This window comes from Ctenopharyngodon idella, chromosome 2 (assembly GCF_019924925.1).
Source record: "Ctenopharyngodon idella isolate HZGC_01 chromosome 2, HZGC01, whole genome shotgun sequence".
Lineage (NCBI taxonomy): Eukaryota > Metazoa > Chordata > Actinopteri > Cypriniformes > Xenocyprididae > Ctenopharyngodon > Ctenopharyngodon idella.
Genome location: NC_067221.1, coordinates 21,844,453 through 21,865,964, shown reverse-complemented (window position 1 = coordinate 21,865,964; position 21,512 = coordinate 21,844,453). Strand labels below are relative to the sequence as shown.

General features: G+C 36.6%; 1 protein-coding gene across 1 annotated transcript; it reads right to left on the bottom strand.

Annotated features, from left to right (window-relative positions):
* Positions 1–2,815: 2,815 nt before the first annotated feature.
* LOC127497974 (Y+L amino acid transporter 2) lies at positions 2,816–20,888 on the bottom strand. The gene is made up of 10 exons (XM_051866830.1): positions 18,316–20,888; positions 16,958–17,475; positions 11,535–11,660; positions 11,175–11,319; positions 8,376–8,499; positions 8,162–8,265; positions 7,977–8,073; positions 6,677–6,826; positions 6,376–6,559; positions 2,816–3,587 (listed from the first exon to the last, which is right to left on the bottom strand). Exons 2-10 carry the CDS (start codon positions 17,472–17,474, stop codon positions 3,493–3,495), a joined length of 1,542 nt encoding a protein of 513 aa, XP_051722790.1. The 5' UTR covers position 17,475; positions 18,316–20,888; the 3' UTR covers positions 2,816–3,492.
* Positions 20,889–21,512: the final 624 nt, after the last annotated feature.

Genomic DNA, 21,512 nt, shown 5'->3' with positions numbered 1-21,512 from the left:
GGGCTGAGGCCTGGGAAATAGAAACTTCACCCTGAGGTGGTGAAGCGTATATTGGAGGTTTTCATCCAAGCGGAAGTGGATCTGTTTGCGTCTCAGGATACAACGCACTGTCCACTTTGATTCTCCCTCACACAGCTCCCTTGGGGCTGGGCGTTATGGTACAGACATGGCCGAGGCTACGTCTGTATGCTTTTCCCCTGATTGCTCTGCTCCCAGGAGTTCTGGAGAAGGTCCGTCGGGACGGAATAAGTCTACTACCAGTAGCGCCGTACTGGCCGAGCCGACTATGGTTCTTGGACCTGGTGTCCCTCCTAGACAGCTCCCCCTTGGAGATTCCAGTCAGGAGGGTCCTTCTGTCTCAAGTGGGAGGCGTGACCCTTCACCCCCACCCAGAGATATGGAACCTGTGAGTTTGGCCTCTGAGGGGGCCTAACTCACAGACTTTGGTCTCTCAACTGAGGTTGTGGAGACCATACTTCACTCCAGAGCTCCCTCCACGAGGATACGGTATGCATTGAAGTGTTTCACTTCATGGTGCGTATCTCGACTGTTGGACCCAGTTAACTGCCCTATTGGTACAGTGCTGGAGTTACTGCAGGCTTGTTTTTCCGCAGGAATCATCCCCTTCCACACTGAAGGTGTACGTGGCAGCCTTAGCTGCCTACCATGTCCCTTTGGGTGGTGTATCCCTGGGGAGAAACCCGTTGACCACGTTTCCTCCATGGTGCTCTTAGGCCAGGACAGGAGTATGGCAGCTTAGAAAGCCTTCTTATATAAGGAGGTATCCCTACAGGATGTGGTATGTGGCAGGCTGGTCCTCTCCGCTCACATTTGTAAGGTTTTACAACCTGGACCTGGGCACTGCCCCAGGTTCACAGGTGCTCATGTCTTAGTTGTGCTCTCAGTGTTCACACGGAGAGGCACTTGTAAGCATGCCGTTTGTGCATTGTCACTCCCAAAGCGTCATTGACGCAGCACAAGTTCCCTCGAAAGGTTATGACTATAACCATAGTTCCCTGAGAAGGGAACAAGATGCTGCATCGCCCTGTCATACTTCCTTCATCCCTGATGCCGGTCGTTCCGGATGTGCTTTTATGCTTTCCTGGTCATGATGTCACCTGTCCGTGACATTCCGTCTCGCCATTAGACTAGTTGACACAAGTGCTTCAGACGCAATCACACAGAGGCGATCCCAAAGCGTCATTAACGCAGCGTATATTCTCAGTGTATATAGGTATATTCTCTCAACCTATCTAGCTGGCGCTGCGATAATCCATAGTGTTTACACCGCCTCTGGTGGTCATCCGGAATTCCCAGAAGCACAGTTACATGCGTAACTACTGTTCTTCCTTGCACCATTTTGGTAGGTACTAACCACTGCATACCGGGAACACCCCACAAGACTTGCCTGGAGATGCTCTGACGTGGTCGTCTTTTTAGTCCTGGAGACCCATTTCCCTGCACATTTTATATGTCTTTCTTATCTGACACCCTTAGTTCAGTTCATAGAGCTCTCATATAAGAGATGATGATCTGAATCAGGTGTGTCAAGTAAGGGAAACATACAAAATGTGCAAAACAGTGGGTCCTCAGGAGCAGGATTGAAACTACTGGTCTAGCCATCACTATTTGGCCCTTGTCAAAGTCACTCAGATCTTTTTTCTTGGCAATTTTCCTACTTTTATCATTGAATCATTTTAATCAAATGATTCAATATGTTGAAATTACACTGAGTCAAAGGGCAGCATGAGGCTATGCGGAGAGGACTTCATTTTAATCAAATGATTCAATATGTTGAAATTACACTGAGTCAAAGGGCAGCATGAGACTATGCGGGTCTGTTTTACTTTACTTTCCATGACACATACTGTAGTAATGTCAGAAGTTTAGCACTGTCGGAAGTTCGGCTCTATTATGACATCCTCTGATTTGCTTTTATTTCTCGATCAATGTATGGAACTTTATTTCAACAACCAAAGGCCACAAAATAAAACTTGTTATAAACAGGTCACAACTGTCCAATGTCCAATACAAATCAGTTATTTGTGCTTCAAAACAAACAAAATGTAAGACACGTTTTGATTTCAAAGCTAATGAAATATGGAGGATTTACAAACTAAAATAATCTAAATCACTGTGTTTTCATATGTGTTTTTAAAGCAAGGATAAGTTAAATGGATGAAAGAGATGAGAATTAAACAATTTCATAAAAGGTTTGTCGGTAACACGCTTTAAAACAAGGTTTCATTTGTTAACATTAGTTAGTGTATTAACTAACGTGAACTCACAATGATTAATTTATTTGTTACAGTGTTTATTAACCTGTGTTAATGTTAGTTAATAAAAATACATTTGTTCATTGTTTGTTCATGTTAGTTCACAGTGCATTAACTAATGTTAACAAATACAACTTTTGATTTTAATAATTTATTAGTAAATGGTAAAATTAACATTATCTAAGATTAATAAATGCTGTAGAAGTATTGTTCATTGTTAGTTAACTAAAGTATTTAACTAATGTTAACTAATGAAACCTTATTGTAAAGTGTTACTGGTTTGTCTCACGTTGTGCTACATTGTGGATAAACTCATCTCTTACAATCATCATTCGGACATCTGACACCGGAGCTCCCAGACTGCCATAGTTTTCTCTATTTTTAGCTTTAGCCATCTGGAAAAATGAAGTCATGGCGCGTCAAGCACAAGGTTTTCAAAATCATCCTGACATTATCTATTACAACCTTTAAGGTTTCAAATAAGAAAAGCAAGTAAAACCTGATCACGATCTTAGAAATTACACAACACTCTGGACATGTTCAGTAAGTGATACTTCCTGTTTTCAATTTCAAATGAACAAAGGACATCAAATACAGACAGTGAGACACTAAGTGCAGTTATCATACAGAAACAAGTGCACTGAAATCAAATGGACAAAACCATTTGAAAATCCCTTGTTTTTTTTTGTTTGTTTTTTTTTACTGCATTTGACAAATGGTACAGAAAGAAATGTGTATTTTTTTAAAAAGAAAGTCCCATTACTCTATATCGTAGTCCCCAAATAGTTGACATGAGTTAACTATCCAGTTGTTCAGTTTCAGTATATTCCAGCTCCTCTGCCCTGTTTTCTGTTCAAGACTCAAACCAAAAGCAGTTCCAATGTTTCCCGGTATCTATAATCCTCTTCAGTCAGCAGCGTGCAAGGAGCTTCATTGAGACCTTGAAAGAATGGTGGACATAATTCATTTTGATTTGCAGTTATTAGTGATCCTTGAAGAAACACTCCAACAGAATAAATCACACAGTATTTTGTTTTTCAGTAACACTGAGCAAAAGAGATATATCTGAGATATCGATGGAATTTGATCTCTAGGAGATATGTACTAGAAGTTTTATAAATCCATGAGGTATTTGCTTTTGACAAATAGTTTCTCTTTTTTTCTCCCTATGATGCAGAGATGGAATCCATGGTCCAGGCACGTCCTATTGAGATAGTTATTGAGTCTTTGGTTCTGCCAACTTCTCTGGCTCCACATCCAAGTCAGTTAAGCAACAGCAGCACATGATCTGAGTGTACTTGGTGACAGAATCTGGCATGGAGAAAAGAGAGAGAAACAAGTTGGGAGCTATGGAGTCACACTACCAAAAATAAAATAAATTAAAATAAAATAAAATAAAATAAAATAAAATAAAATAAAATAAAATAAAATAAAATAAAATAAAATATTTGCCTATTATTTTACCTGCCCCATCCCATTGACATTTTTTTCAAGCATAAGACCTATTCAATTCTGTGTTCTGTAAAACATTGTAAATAACTTAATATATTTAATATATTATGTTATATATAGCTCTGTCTTAAAAAAAAAAAAAAAAAAAATACACCACTGTGCTGCACTTATTGCAGATCTGTTGTCATGTTAAAGTCAAACTATTAAGGTAATTTTAAAACAATCAAGGAACCTGGTGTTCCAAGTTTTCTGACACCTTTTTAAAAGTTTCTCTATAAGGAATAAGTGTTTTTGGCATCTAAATGTTCCAATGATCTGCACTTTCTAAGACTTATCCACTTAGTTTTCCTGAAACTACATTCTATAGCTTAAAAACACTAATGATTGCATTTTGAAATTAGTGATGCCAATGAACACAACTGCATGTACTCTTAACCCCTTCCCAACATTTGTTCTTAAGGGTTGTCTGTCATCAATTATTTTGAATATTGTGGACACCTTATTATTACAGTGATTGCTTGGCAAGTCCTTTTTTTTTTGTGAAAAATTAAAATCAATAAAATACATATTTAAAAAAATGAACACCTCCCTTACTATTGGCATTGTTCCAAAAGCCCTTAAGGTTGCAGCTATTACACCACTCCTTAAAGGGTTAGTTCACCCAAAAATGAAAATTTTGTCATTAATTACTCACCCTCATGTCGTTCCACACCCATAAGACCTTCATTCATCTTCGGAACACAAATTAAGATATTTTTCATAAAATCTGATGGGTCAGTGAGGCCTGCAGCAAATTAAGATATTTTTCATAAAATCCGATGGCTCAGTGAGGCCTGCATTGCTTCATGAAGCTTTGAGGCTTAACAAATCTTTTGTTTCGAATCAGTGGTTCGGAGCATGCCAAACTGCCAAACTTTGGCCAAACTGTCAAAGTCATGCCCCCCATGTCCCCCAATGAAATTTCGAAACACTTATGATGTAACAAAGCCTCGTTTACTGAAATCACATGACTTTGGCAGTTTGATACAAGCTCTGAACCTCTGATTCGAAACAAAAGATTTGTTAAGCTTCGAACCTTCATGAAGCAGTGTTTTTATGTCTTTAGTAGCTTTCTTGGCATTGAAAGTGTTAATTGTCTTGCTGGCAATGCAGGCCTCACTGAGCCATCGGATTTTATGAAAAATATCTTAATTTGTGTTCCGAAGATGAACGAAGGTCTTACGTGTTTGGAACGACATGAGGGTGAGTAATTAATGACAGAATTTTAATTTTTGGGTGAACTAACCCTTTAAAAAACCTGGATGTGATAAGTCTGACCTATCAAATTACAGGCCTATCTCAAATCTTCCCTTTCTAGGTAAGATTTTGGAACGTGTCCTTGTGGCACACGCCTCTACCATCTAGGTGTTGTTCGATCTGAGTGCTAGAGAGTTGGCTTTGTATCTATGGTACTGTGTTAAAGTGTTTAAATCCTACCCTACTGATGGTTCCCAGTTTGTTGTCTTGGGAAACAACAAATCTGACACTGGACAGGTCTGTCATGGTGTTCCTTAGGGATCTGTCTTGAGTCCTATACTGTTTAGTATTTATATACTTCCTCTGGGGTAAATCATTAAGAAATACTGCTTAGAGTATCATTTTATGCTGATGATACCTAAATTTACATTAGCTCCAAATCCAATATTTCTGTCATCTCTACAATTCTCAGTTGTGAGTGTGTGGAGGAAATAAAAATGCGGATGCACCATAATTTTTTAAAATTTAATTGTTCCAAAAAAAGTGTTCTACTTATTGGCACACCAGCAGCTATTCATAAAGGTAGCAATTTTAATTAGGTTATGATTATTGATTATTGTCATTGGCTAAAACTCGCACTCTGACATAAAATGCTGTACATGGAACAGCCCCTTCTTATATATGTCACCCATACACACCTTCTCTTTCTCTTAGTTCTGCTGATTCTTTTACTCTTCAGCTGCCTCTTTGTAGATTAAAATCTATGGGGAGAGAGCTTTTTCTGTTGCTGCACCCAAATTATGGAATGCACTTCGTCTTACTGTTAGAAATGCTCCATCATTAGCCAGTTTCAAGAAGTAGCTAAAAACCCATCTTTTTAAATATGCTTACATAAGATTAATATGATTACTATGTATTGATTAGTTGTATTGTAATGCTTAGCTTTTTTTTTTTTTTTTTTTTTGTACTGTATCATTTCTGTAATTCTGTATTTTGTTTTATTTGCTACTGTTTGTAGCACTTTGGGTACTAGAAAAACACATTATAAATAAAACATTATTATTATTATTATTATAAATGTGGGTGGTTATGAGTTTAAATGCATTCAATAGTCTGACGTCTGGAATTTTGCAGGTTAGTTTTAATAAATGTTTGGTAACACTTTGTTTTACAGTCCTTGTTACATATGTTACATGTACTTACTGTAGTAATAACAGTAAATTATGCATAGTTACATGCAACTAACCCTAAACCAACCCCTAATTTCAACCCTAACCCTATAGTAAGTTAATGTAGTTGATTATTACTCAGTACTTAAAAGTATTAATTACACTGTAACAAGGACACCTTAAAATAATAGGGTTTTTTTTATACCCTCATGTGAAGTGATGTGTAATATGATTATTCTCACCATTGAGCTTACCGATCCATTTTGGCCTTTTCTCTTTGGGCAAGTAGATACACAGGTAATAAACAGGCACTCCAGACAGTGCGATGGAAACTCCTATGAGGGAGTTAATGGTGTCGCTGTACAGAGGCACGATCACGAGGAACACACTGCACAAGCAGTAGATGAAGGGAAAGAACAATGTGAGCTAATGAAGAAAAAGACAGAAGACAGCTGAGTCAACAAACACACAGAATAAGCCATCGGGTTTTATTCAAACAAATAAGCAGATGTGAATGCTGGACCACTGTATAGATCTAATTACCTTGACAGGTCTGTGTCTGTCAGGCTGAGTGATGCGCAGGTAAATGAGTCCGGCCACAGACAGACCCACAAACAGCCAGTAACTGAAGCTGAAGTAGTTGATGAGTTGAAACACATCCTCTACACAGAGGAAGATCAGACCCATCACGCCCTATAAACATCCACAAATCCAATGCTTATAAATGCCTATTCAGCAAGATGACTGCCATATTGGTCAGCGCAACATACAAAAAATAAAAAATGCAACTTTAAACATTCAGCAACAGAAAAATAGATTGTTTAAATATAAAGGCAACAGAAAGGCTTGAAAGTGGTTATGTGAAACCAAGTTATGACTTTTTTTGTTATTGTTTAAATGGATTTAAGTATGAGAAAATAAAACAATAAAATGACATTACTAGTGGTGTCAACTTCTGTTGTTTCTATGTGCAAGAATTCAAAGAGTAAACGTTTAGCGGGAGTGAGTTATTTTCGGTTTCGAGTAAAGGATCCAGCGTGTTGTAGGCAGTGGCTAAAGGCTGCAAAGAATCATAAATACCAAAGAGAGAACACCGAAACTGAAAATCTGAAAATCCTCTATGTTTGTGGTCTTCATTTCAAACTGGATGACCACGAACAGTGTTTTTGGGCAAACGGAGGGGGGAATCTGGTAGATTTTTGCTGACAAATAAACAGAAATTTCTCTGTCCAGGTAAAACAGTGTAAACATTGTTCATTTACATATACTACTAACACTGTAACAATACAAAACGGGTTGAAAATCTGCGAATCCTTTTTTATTATACAAATGTGTCATAAAAATGTCTATAAACTTTTAAAACTGCACCAAGATCAGGTAAAATCCATATAAACACTGCTTCATGGGTTCACAAATATTGCCCTCTAGCGGTGAACCACTGAAATTTTTAAATATTTCAAAACAGTTATGCCACAATGAAGGCTCGTTTATGGAAATTGCATAGTAGTTTAACATGTTCGAAACAACGTTTGCGAAGTTTTCAAAGTTTCATGAAGCAGTGTTTCGAGAGCCCCCATCACTAATCACTAGACCCTTTTATTCTTGAACCCCTCCCTTCAAAGACCTGTAAAATAGAGTCCACAATCAAAGCACTTTCAATGGATAAAGACGTGCCATACCTTTCCCCCCAGAAATAGATCAAATTACATAATTACAATGGGTCGTGAACACCATTTCATGTTGACTTTACCAACTGATTATGTTGTAGTATCGTATTATAATGGATAATCTGGTCCAGATAATGTACATACTGATACTATAGAGAAAAAGGAAAGAGACTTACATTAAAGAGGAGTGCAGGTACAGGAGTGTAACGCTCAGCGTGGATCAGACTTAAGCTGATGGGAAGGTGGCCTTCTCTCGCCCCCACAAAAAACAACCTAACACCAAGGAACGCAACATCTGCTATATGCAAATATCAAGACTTTAAAATCCTTGTTGTTTTAACTGGAAACAGAAAGTTTTTACCTGGAGGCGGCAATGATGGAGGCATTGAGTCCTCCATAGCAAGACATGGCCACAGCGATGGGAACGATCCAGCTAATGGGCCCTAGCACTTGATTTCCAAATGTCTACAGATGGGGACACAAACTAGATGGTTTAATCAAATGATAGTGTAATTAATACAATAAACTCATAAAGACTCACATATCACATATTTGATACTCTGAAAGTTCCTTACTACAGCCACTGCATCACTACCCATGAAAGAAGGCATGTCCAGAACTACATAGTAGGCCACGTTGGTCAGCAGATAGATGATTGTCACTATTGGCATGGAGATGGCTATAGCGATGGGAAGGTTCCTATGAATGGTCAAGGAGAAAGATTAAATGTTTAGGATGAATAACAGTACAAGGAACAGGATGCATTCATTTTTATGTAGCGTTAGATAACAGTTTTTGTTAAATTAATAAATGAAAAGATAAACACACCTAATCTGTTAGTCTAATAATAAATCCACTGGTCATGAAGTTACTCACCAGCAGGTTTTTATTTTTTATTTTTTATTTTGTTGAAAATTAGCTGAGCTAATTTTGGGGAAAATAAATCAATATTCTGATTTAAATATTGTAAAATGTTTTAAAAGAACATAAATAATAAATAAATAATTTATTCTTGAGTAAATGAATAAATGAAGTAGTTGGAGATTATAAATATTATTGTGAAATAGAGGAGTAAAGTTTGATAACAAACTTTGATGTTGACTTGACAAAGCCTTGTCTGAAAGTTTGAAATGTCATTGAAAAGCTTGAAGTTAGTCAATAAAATGTTGTGAACATGTTCTACTGCATTGTTAACATGTTGTAGCAGGCTGCTAGCGTGTTTTACCATGATTTAACATGTTCCTGGCATGATTTAGCACATTGCTAGCATGTTTCTAGCATGTTTTAACACATTGTTAGCATGTTTTAGCATGTTGCTATCATGATTTAGTACAGTGCTAGCATGTTTTAACCATGAATTAACACATTGCTAACATGAATTTGCATGTTGCTAGCACATGGCTAATGTGTTTTAGCATGGCCTAGGATAGTTGTCAGGCTTTGCTACTGATAGACAGCTTAAATAATCTATAGCTGTGTCCCAATTCAGAGGCTGCATCCTTCAAAGGCTGTGAATGTTGGGCCAAGCATTGTTTAATAGGATGGTCTAGCCTAAGGAGGATTGTTCTTGTCGCCTAGCAACTGCAACAGCCGCCGTTGATGAGCGGCAGTAATGTTTGTACTGGACTTTTTCGAAAGTTATATTCTTGGATAGGCTAAGCTGTGAAGGATCCATCTGTTGTATAAAAGGACACATTTCAAGGCGTTTGAAGGACACATTTGAAGGAGCCTTCGAATTGGGACATTCTATGTCACGCCGCTGTGACACAATCAGCCTTCGAATGCAGCCTTCGAAGGATGCAGCCTCTGAATTGGGACGCAGCTTATAAGAGGTTATTGTATGAAAGTTTTAACCCCTCTATGAAAATACAGTCTGATACAGGAATTCTGTGAGTCGGATCAGTTAGAAAAGATAGCAACCCCGAGTCAGAACAGTCTGAAGGTCTACCCGAGTTGGGTGGTTAGGAGGAGATACTGTTTAAAAATGTAGTAGTAGTAGAAGAAGAAGAAGAAGAAGAAGAAGAAATAGCAGATCAGTACGTTGGCTTTGTCAGGCCAACATAATTAAAGGGGTTTCCAATTCTGTGGCATCCCCTGTATAGAACAATGTAAAAACATTAAACATTTAATTGGATCCCTAAAATAAAATGAATATAACAACAAAAATCTGCGGTATACAACTGAAATCGTTTAAATATATGTTTTTTTTAAACAGTCACCCATTATTTCTGTTCATGCGTCGACTGCCCTCCCCTGCCTTTCATGGTCTACGCCAATAGGTTAACTTAAAAATTTGTGTTGGAAACTTTTAAATTTAAAGCCATTTAGCACCAAAACAATGAGATTAATTTTGTACAATTCATGCATTTTCACAGAAAAGGTTCTGATGGAAAATTTCCACCAGATTCATGACAGGTGCCCTCGCACATAAATTTATTCCAACCTTCATTTGATGTTCATGAATTCAAATTATTCTAAATGAGGAAGCACATGCCCACAGCTGTAATTTACATAAAAAAACGCCCAAACCAAGTCCATATAAGGACTCGTACACTCTTGCCTGAGAGCATGTGCAGCAAGATCTTCAGAGTAAAGTGTGCCATTCTCAAAACCAGCTAAAATACAATAAATAATTTCTACACTCACTGGCCACTTTATTGGGTACACCTGTTCAACTGTCCGTTAACGCAAACATTTAATCAGCCAACCACATGGCAGCAATTCAATGCATTTAGGCATGTAACTGAGGTCAAGACGATCTGCTGAAGTTCAGATAACATCAGAATGGGGAAGAATGGTGATTTAAGTGACTTTGAATGTGGCATAGTTGTTGGTGCCAGACGGGCTGGTCTGAGTATTTCAGAAACTGCTGATCTACTGGGATTTTCACTCACAACCATCTCTAGGGTTTACAGAGAATGGTCCAAAAAAGAGAAAATATGCGGTGAGTTGCAGTTCTGTGGGTGAAAACGCCTTTTTATTCCAGAGGTCAGAGGAGAATGGCCAGACTGGTTCGAGCTGATAGAAAGGCAACAGTAACTCAAATAACCACTCGTTACAACAGAGGTCTGCGGAAGAGCATCTCTGAACGTAAAACACGTCATACCTTGAAGCAGATGGGCTTCAAATCATCTTCAACCAACAAATCTGATGCTGTCATATCAATATGGACCAGAATCTGTAAAGGAATGTTTCCAGCACCTTGTTGAATCTATGTCATGAAGAATTAAGGCAGTTCTGAGGACAAAAGGGAGTCCAACCCAGTACTAGCAATAAAGTGGCCGGTGAGTTAATGGATGAGACTTAGTGTTACTGTGACAATATCTAGATAAATGCATTGAATATGAAAAACATGAAAATGGAAATGCTGACACCTCTCAGGGTTCTGGATCTCCTCAGTAACAAAGTTGAGTGTGTCCCAGCCAGAGTAGGAGAACAGAGCCGAATAAAGAGCGAGAGCAATGCTGCCTGCCTCCGTGGAGGAACCCTCAAATGGACTATTAAAGTTCTTTGTTTCTCCTGTGGTGCACATGAAGTATGAGGAACAGAAAAAGAAAATTATAAGGTTGAACAGTACATAAAACACCCTGAGTCTTTTCAAACAACAAAACCTGTGTAGGTGCAACCTGAGCTATGATTAAGAACTACTTCCTTGTTCATGCAATCTCAATTCCTCTTATTTACGGTGACAAATCCAACAAAAACATCAGTATCCCCTCGAAACTTCTATTTACCATAAATTATCTTGATGATGCCCATTGTGATGACGAGGAGCAGAGACATGATCTTGGTGTAGGTGAAAATATCTTGAACCAAAGTGCCCCACTTTACATAAGCACAGTTTATGAAGATCAGAATACCTGAGGAAAGAGGAGGAACAATTTAAATAAATTTTAAAATCAGTTGTTTGGGTATCAGAACACTTAATATTAATGTTTTAATCAGAAGATGACTCACAAGATATTAGATAAGAGGCTAGTTCTTTGTTTTAGACAATTACTCAGAAACCAAAGCAGGCTCTTTCCATGAATACAGTACAGTTTGGTGTCCCAATACTTTTTTTAAAATGCATTTTAAATGAGAACTATTCAGTAGGGGTGCGTCTCAATCTGTTCCCTAGCTCCCAAGCTCGTGAATCAGTATTGTGTACACGAATTCGGGCACTGGTAAGGACAGTAGCAGGGTTGCCAGGTTTTCACAACAAAACCCGCCCAAATGCTCCTCAAAACTAGCCCAATCGCATTTCAGGTGGGGTCCCACGGTAAAAATCGCTTTCTGGGGGGGCAGAATTTGCATTTTTGGTGGGGCTCCCCTGGTAAAATTCGCATTCCAGGGGCTAAATATCACGTTATTTTGGGTCGATTCAACCCATGGACATGAAAAACAACTCGTGGCAACAGTGTAAAAGTGTAAAAGTAGCAACACTGGACAGTAGGCTAACGGACGCTGACTCACTACACATTGGGACACTTCGATTTCTGGCGACGTGACAACTTCCTCATTGTACAACATCACTACTGGTATTCATGAACAAAAGCAGGGCTGATATCATTCTGACATTACTTGTAATGTTATTTAAAGTACATTATGATAAATAGGCCTACTTTGCTTGTTACATATATGTGCAACATTTCAGCCGTAAATAAATTGTAAATGTTAGCTAGATTATGTTCATTACCTGTCCAGCGATGTATGTTTATGCTGAAATATAATAAAATAATGGTTTATATTAAAAAAAAAAAAAAAAACCCATCTATCTATGGCATCTCGTTATATGTAGTGAGTTGGCTCACGTGATTTAATTTTCGCGCTTAAGAACTTAACTTAAGGGAACATAGTGAGCATCGATGCTCCCTGGTTTTCATGGTGCATTGTGGGACTTTTTAGGGAGCGAACGTTTCAGTGCCCTGGAAGGATTCTGCGATTAAGACAGCCCTTAAAATGGCCGACTCCCTGATCAGTGCCCTGACTACTGAACTAGGGAGCTGATTGAGACGCACCCTCAGTAGGTTAGATAAACTATTATACAACATAAGTTTAAGCATGAAAGTAAGTTGTTCAAAACAAATCAAATGTCTATTTTGTCAAATATTTGGGTCTTGACCTTCTCAACTACTTGCAACAATTAAAATAATACAACATCATAATTTTGAACATAATCTTATTGATTATTCAATATTCAATTTATTGTGGAAAAAATCATTATCAAAATGTATAGCTTTGTCCCACATTTTACATGTAACCCTGTTACACAGTAGCATGATTTTCTAGCCCCCCCCCCCCCCCCCCCTTTTCTTAGTTATACAAAAAATTTTTTTAGTTGTATTAATATTTTGAATTAGTTTTTATTTTTATATTTTTAGTTTCATGTTAATTTTAGATTAATTGATAGTAATTTCACTGTTTTTGTCATTTTATTAGTTGTTTTTTTTTTACTATTAGGGTTTAATTAATTTTTATTTTAGTTTTAGTTATTTATTTCCAGTTAATAATTTTAGTGCTTCAAATAAACTTATTTGATTGAACCATTGAATTCAAGTCATATAAAATCAGCTCCTTCCTTTTATATCGTATTCTGAAGGTTCAGCAATAATCAACAATATTTTCCAAAAAGAATTTGCCAAATGTCTTTGTGTTTTGTAGATTTTATTTTTCTGAACCCTATTCTTGGAAAGTGTCAGGTCGGATCTCAGCTAGCACGTGAATTGTGTGTGTTGTTACAGTCTGTCCTCATGCACTGAGTGGATCATGTCCCTGCTTTCTGAGAACACTTTTAGCTCTGACAGGAAACTGTGTGAAGGCAACAGCTGCTAAGAAGGAAAGAGAAAGAAAAACATCTCCTGTGTGTCATGTATTAGAGCAGTGAAAATTAGGCAAACTGAGAAAATTTCAGATTCAGGTTTCACTTTGCTCAAACTAAAAATGAAACTAAACTATTAGGCTATAGATTTGTAGTTTTGAACAGTTATGTTATCTATGTAACACACAAAAAAAGTACTATCATGGCTTTTTGGACTTGAATTATAGTGATACCATGGTATTCCTTGAAGTACCTTGGACAATCATTTAAATATAATGGTGTGTGAAGATGGTAATCATTCAGTACCACTGTATTACTGTAGTACTTCTTTACTCTGGGACGTGTTGCTGATCACCCAAATACCAGCGTCTGCAACAGTCAAGCCAGCTGAGACTCACAAAATAGACTACTAAAATAGTTTGGTCTGGTTCACAGGTTCCACAACAAGTGCCAATATTCAGTATTAAGATAAAAGATGCAGGGTAACACTTTATAATAACCGCACACTATAAAGCATTAGTTAAGCATTAGTAAACAGTCAATTCATCATTTATAAAGCATTAATAGACATTAATGAGCAGTTTATAAATACACCTATAAATGCTTTGTTCTTGATTCATAAGCATATCTATAATGTGTTTAATAAATGTATTTTCATACTTTATTAATGATCAATTTATCATTTCTAAATTAAGTATTACATTATTTACAAACCAGTTATTTAGGAGTTGACAGTGGTTCATAAGATCATTTATAAAGTGTAAGTAAATGATTAATAAACTATTTAAACATACATTTATACATCTTATTATTTAGACATATAGTAATAGTTACTCAGTGTGTTAATAAATGCTTTATTAATACATATATTTTATTACATTATTAATGTTTTATAAGAACATTATTTGTTTATTTTGGCACTCCTCTAATCCAGTGTTGGCACTGGTAAAATTTTATTCAGCAATGTTTACACTTTACAGAAATGTATTTTATATCAGATTGCAAAAGCTTAGTTTCATTTTACTGCAAGTTTCATTTTTTTCCTTGAAATAAATATTTCTATGTTCTGTATCCTTTAAATCTCCTTTATAAAAGCTTTACGAGGCATGAATAGTCCTCACTTTAGATGAGCTCACAAAAATAGTTAACTGACAACTACTAAATGTTTTATAACTACCCGAATTAATCAAGAATTACCGTAGGAATACGTATTAATAAAGCATTTATTAACACACTGAATAACTATTACTATATGTCTAAATAATAAGATGCATAAATGTACATTTAAATTGTTTATTAATCATTTACTTACACTTTATAAATGATCTTATGAACCTCTGACAACTCCTAAATAACTGGTTTGTAAATAATGTAATACTTAATTTTGAATGATAAATTGATCATTAATAAAGTATGAAAATACATTTATTAAACACATTATAGATATGCTTATAAATCAAGAACAAAGCATTTATAGGTGTATTTATAAACTGCTTACTAATGTCTATTAATGCTTTATAAATGATGAACTAACTATTTACTAATGCTTAACTAATGCTTCATAGCGTGAGTTATTCTAAAGTGTTACCAGATGCAGATACTGCCTGGACTAGAATTTGCTAAAATATGTGCTACAGTTAGACTGCTTAATCATAGTGATGGCTGTTATATTACACAACACCTTGTGTGTTGTTGCAGATCATCTTTGTATGCTTGCTGCTTATTTGTTTCTCATCAGTACAGGCTATGGATTCTCTTTTAATTATTCCTGCAGATAACTATTACATATGTTAGTTTCCCCCCCAAAAAACAATAAAAAAATTAAGTAAGTGTAAGATTCTAAGAACATCCTGTGCATGTTTTTCTCTCTCTGTGTCTCTGTCTAGGCATTGTGTCATGCTTAGAGAACATGTTGCTTTTCTTAGAGTATACAGCCCCTTCTTATTGTATTAATGCTGAATTGTCATTTTCACTTCCTATATTTTCAATATATATTGACCCTCTGGACAAATAAACTTTGTATCTTGGTTGAACTGCACTTTCTGTGTCTGAGTCTTCCATTTGATACCCGGGTACCTGCTTTTCTGTGCTAGATCGCTCAACCTGAACAGATCTTCTTGAATTGTATTATTAAGTTGAATTATTAGATTCTAACAGTAAGTTGTCTTCATAATCTTTCATTTAATTCAATAGCTTGTCTCACTTCTGAAAGAACTTTCCTTTTCGGCTGATGTCATCTTGGCTATTGGATTAAGAGGCTTTATTGGTTCATTCTGGCATAGAACGACCCCTTTTCACAAACTAATTTTGTTTTTCACATCACATTAGGGAAGTACAATGGGTTACAAATGCTGTTTTATGTTGACCAACAGAAGGATATGCTGTATGTGTCTCAGGGAAATTCAGCGAAGTGAAGACAAAAGGGTTTCGTGAGTTGTGATGTGAAAGACAGCAGAAGGGGAAAAATGTAATTTTTATACACTGCTAAAAAATCACTGACAAAACATCTGCAATAAATGAAATTCAATATTTGTAATTTATATTAATATATAACAACACATCAGGACCCCCTTCATTAATGTGTGAACAAAAACATAGCGCGTTATTGTGATTTCTTGTTTCAACTAAAGAGAAAGTTCTGTCATCATTTATTCATCATCATGTCATTCCAAGCCTGTATGACTTTCTTCTGTGAAACATAATAGAAGATATTTTGAAGAAAGCTAGGAACCAAACAGCATTGGAGCCCACTGACTTGCATTGTATGGACAAAACAACACTGATACATTTCTCAAAATATCTCTTTTGTGTTTCACAGAAGATATAAAAGTCATTCAGTTTTGGAATTACATGAGGGTGAGTAAATTATGACAGACTTATCATACTTGGGTGAACTATCGCTGATTCAAAAGAGCTTTTTTAAAAAAGTTAATGCTATGCTAAGCTAAAAGGCTAAGCTAACCGAAAACACAAAGAAAGGCAAAATTAAAAAATGTTTAACTTTGGTTTAAAACATTTTAAATTTAAAAGACAAATGAATTTTTCGCGATTAAGAAAAATACACCATAAAGTGATTTTTATGTCATTTCTAATCAGGCACTGAATTTGCTACACATAAAAAAGGTCTCAGCTAATGAAATACTTTCGGATGGAAGTGGCACAGGATGTCTCCCAACAAGAGGCTAACAAGAATCAACCGAAAAGGAAAGTTGTTTCAGAGGTGGCGCAAGTTGTTACATTTCAATTACAGATTACAAAAACAATATTTTTCTTTGTAATAACTCAAATAAATAGACCAGGAATGTTTAAGAAAGCTAACAAGACTTCACGCTAAGAGCAATCGCAATGAGGACTCACAGAGACAAGCCGCTGCTATCAGTCGCACAGCGTCGTACGGAGGCTGACAGGTGGGGTAGAAAGCTTCCACCAGGTAGTTGGCAAACGTCAGTGAGATGACAGCCTGACTGGCTGGCTCCACCAACAGGATGGACGTCCACAAGCGAATGAAAGCAAGGAAACCCCCAAAGGCCTCCAGGATGTACGCGTAACTAGCACCAGACTTTGTAATAGTGGTTCCAAGTTCTGCGTAACACAGTGCACCAAACACGGAAAATATGCCACCGAGAGCCCAGATGATCAACGAAAGGCCGTAGGAGGCGCTGTACATCAACACACCCTTGGGTGACACGAAAATGCCCGAGCCAATCATGTTGCCCACAATTAAGCAGATGCCATTAGTGAGAGAGATCTCCCTCCTCATGATCATCTTCTCCTCCTGGTCTGGACCATTGCAGGCTCCAGCTGGTTTCTTCAGGTCCAGGTCTCCTCGAGACCCCGGACAGAGTTTCTGGCCTAAAGACATCAGTTTTTTCATGCTGGCGGAAACAAAAGTCAACAAGTATTACAGCTATAATTACTAGTAAAACTCATTAAACACAATTATGATGATAGTGGTGGTTTTATTTGGATTTAACATCCCAGATAACTTGATATCTTGTCTTTGACTAATGACTTGCAATTGTACTAGGAAATGACCAAACTATAGTTTGTTTACATAAAGTGCAGGCATAGTTTAGACATTATATAGATGTAATATTCACATCTATATAAAGTGTCACATGTAATTTGTGATTGGCATAAAATAAACATTATATAATATTACATGCAAAATATTCTGGTGATATTTCGCAATAAGGTCCCATTAGTTAACTAGCATCAACTAACAATGAGCAATACATTTGTAAAGGTACAGTATCTAAAGATATTTATTTCTATTAACTGGCATTAACAAAGATACTGTTAAAAACTGTTCATTCTTAGTTCAGTAAATATTAGACATTTAATTTTAAATATGTATTAGTAAATGTTGAAATTAATTGGCTAAAATGAATATGTTTTAGAAGTATTTTCACTGTATTCTAGTAAATTAATGTTAACAAAGAGAAAATTACACTGTATTTAATGTTGTCTTGAGCATTCAACATTAGAAATTAGTTTGTAAGACAGTTCAATCAAAAACAGCTTGAAGCTTCCATTTTGTAAATAGTTTGTTCAAGTGAGCCAATAATAATAAAAATAAAGAAATAAAGAAATTTCACAGGCATTGTCCTTACCAAACAACAAAAAAGCCACTGTGGGCCAATAGTTTGGGGTCCTATTTAACATTTTAAATGTAGTGCCAAATGTAGTTCCAAAAACAAACTGGTGTACTTTACCTTTAATCATGTTAGAAGGAATGCTGTTTGGGGGGGAAAAAATCATACAATTGGATTGTGGAGAGGAAGAGCGTACAGATGAGTTATGCAAGTTTCCAGAGTAGTGGTGATCCTGGTCAGAATGAAGAAAACTAGACTATCAGGGTCAACAGGATGAGAGCTGTCGCAATCCCAGACCGCAAAGAGAGAGAGACCCTCATGTGTTTTTCCACCAGAGGCAAAATGGGTTCTTGAGTTGCCCTGTCTATTTTAAGAGGTCTGTACTCAGACAGAGAGAGAGAGAGAGAGAGAGAGAGAGAGAGAGAGAGAGAGAGAGAGAGAGAGAGAGAGAGAGAGAGAATGCCTGTCCCCTCCTATTGATGGCAAAAGTAGCTCAGCAAAACCCTGTTGAACGAAAGCATGTCTTTGTTATCGGATCTGTTCCAGCACTGACTGTAGAATTCAGTTTAAAGACAGACTGCTTCCCCTTTACTGGAGGTGTTTGTTAAGGCAAGCAGCACTATTACTATTTCTCATTTTGAACCCTCTGACTCCAAGTATTAAACTTGCGCAACTTGTTCTTCAGTTTATTGCGATACAGTTGAGGAGATACGTATTCAACAAACCCACAAGAGGCATATTTCCCTGACTGATGATTAAAAAAAAAAAAAAAAAAAAAAAAAAAAAAGTCCCATAGATTTACAATACAGGAGACATATTTAGTGACCAGAACCTGCATTCACCATGATTTATCACCAGGAGTTCTCAGAAGAAGACTTCTTAAAACCTGTTTATAAAGCTGTTAAGAAACGTTTGACTAAGGACATCGCAAGGTAAGAGGTGGAAGCAAAGCTGACCTCCTTTCTATGGGTGACCTAAAGTTCGGTGAACACAGTTTCTTAAATTGCCCAAACTGATCCAACAAGGAACGACTATTTGTCACCAGATTCACAGACAGCAAGAAGTACAGGCCTATATACAAAGACACTGTTCAAAAATTTGGGGTCAGTAAGTTATTTAAGAAGTGGTTTTTATTCTGTAAGGATGCATTAAACTGATTTAAAAAAAAAAAAAAAAAAAAAAAGACTGTAAAGACTTTAATGTTACAAAAGATTTCTATTTCCACAAAAATATTAAGCAGTACAACTGTTTTCAACATTGATAATATGAACTGTTTCTTGAGCAGCAAATCAGCATATCAGAATGATTTCTGAAGGATCATGTGACTCTGAAGACTGGATTAATGATACTGAAAATTCAGCTATGATCACAGAGATAAATTACATTTTAAAATATATTCAAATAGAAAACTGTCATTTTAAATTGTACAACCCGAATTCCGGTAATGTTGGAACGTTTTTTAAATTTGTATAAAATGAAAACTTTTAGACTTTCAAATCATATGAGCCAATATTTTATTCACAATAGAACATAGATAACATAACAGATGTTTAAACTGAGAAATTGTACACTTTTATCCACTAAATGAGCTCATTTCAAATTTGATGCCTGCTACAGGTCTCAAAAAAGTTGGCACGGGGGCTACAAATGGCTGAAAATGCAAGACATTTTGAAAAGATTCAGCTGGGAGAACATCTAGCAACTAATTAAGTTGATTGATATCAGGTCTGTAACATAATTAGCTATAAAAGGGATGTCTTAGAGAGGCAGAGTCTCTCAGAAGTAAAGATGGGACTTTATTGGATACCCGTGGTCTTTGGGCCCTCAGACGACACTGCATTACTCATCGGCATGATTAAACGGGTAGGAATACTTCCAAAAACCAGTCGGTAAACACAATCCGCCGTGCCATCTGCAGATGCCAACTAAAGCTCTATCATGCAAAAAGGAAGCCATATGTGAACATGGTCCAGAAGCACCGTTGTGTCCTGTAGGCCAAGGCTCATTTAAAATGGACTGTTTCAAAGTGGAAAAGTGTTCTATGGTCAGACGAGTCCAAATTTGACATTCTTGTTGGAAATCACGGACGCCGTGTCCTCCGGGCTAAAGAGGAGCGAGACCTTCCAGCGTGTTATCAGCGTTCAGTTCAAAAGCCAGCGTCTCTGATGGTATGGGGTGCTTAAGCGCATACGGTATGGGCAGCTTGCATGTTTTGCAAGACACTATGAATGCTGATCAATATATAAAGGTTTTAGAGCAACATATGCTCCCCTCCAGACAATGTCTATTTCAGGGAAGGCCTTGTGTATTTCAGCAGGATAATACACAACCACATACTGCAGCTATTACAACAGCATGGCTTCGTCGTAGAAGAGTCTGGGTGCTGAATTGGCCTGCCTGCTGTCCAGATCTTTCACCTATAGAGAACATTTAGCGCATCATTAAACGGAAAATACGTCAAAGACGACCACAAACTCTTCAGCAGCTGGAAACCTGTATCAGGCAAGAATGGGACCAAATTCCAACACCAAAACTCCAGAAACTCATTACCTCGATGCCCAGACGTCTTCAAACTGTTTTGAAAAGAAGAGGAGATGCTACACCATGGTAAACATGCCCCTGTCCCAACTATTTTGAGACCTGTAGCAGGCATCAAATTTGAAATGAGTGGATAAAATTGTAAAATTTCTCAGTTTAAATATCTGTTATGTTATCTATGTTCTATTGTGAATAAAATATTGGCTCATGTGATTTGGAAGTCTTTTAGTTTTCATTTTATTCAAATTTAAAAAAATGTCCCAACATTTCCAGAATTCGGGTTGTGATATTTCACAATATTATTGTTTGTACTGTATTTTTAATCACATGAATGCAGTCTTGGTGAGTATAAGAGACTTTTCAAAAACATTAAAAAAATATTACTGACACCAAACTTTTAAATGGTAGAGTACATAATATATATTATCATTTATCACTCTTGTAAATTGTAAACTTAGTGTATGCATAATAAATATATATAGACACACACACACACACACACACACACACACACACACACAAGTTTACAACAGTGATAAGTGATCTCTTTAAAAAAAAAAAAAAAGGTCAGTGTCAATATAATTTAATCACCTTCATTGTGATGGGTTGACTGTTTAAGTCCTCAGGATGAACACTAAGCTGTTGGATTAGCAATTGCGTATAGCTTTAAAATGCTCCATGCACTCCTCTTAAACAATATGTAAGAGTCCTAAAATTAGGGGTGAAACTAAGAAATTTTTGAAGAGTTTCACCTAAATTTCACAGGTATTTTTTTTCTC

Excerpts from the sequence above, each read along its gene's own strand:
- LOC127497974 (XM_051866830.1), bottom strand. The coding sequence starts at position 17,474 with ATGAAAAAACTGATGTCTTTAGGCCAGAAACTCTGTCCGGGGTCTCGA. Across the intron at positions 6,827-7,976 it reads TACCTGCACTCCTCTTTAAT|GGCGTGATGGGTCTGATCTT; the intron begins GTAAGTCTCTTT and ends GGATGTTTATAG. Across the intron at positions 6,560-6,676 it reads ACAGACACAGACCTGTCAAG|CTCACATTGTTCTTTCCCTT; the intron begins GTAATTAGATCT and ends TTTCTTCATTAG.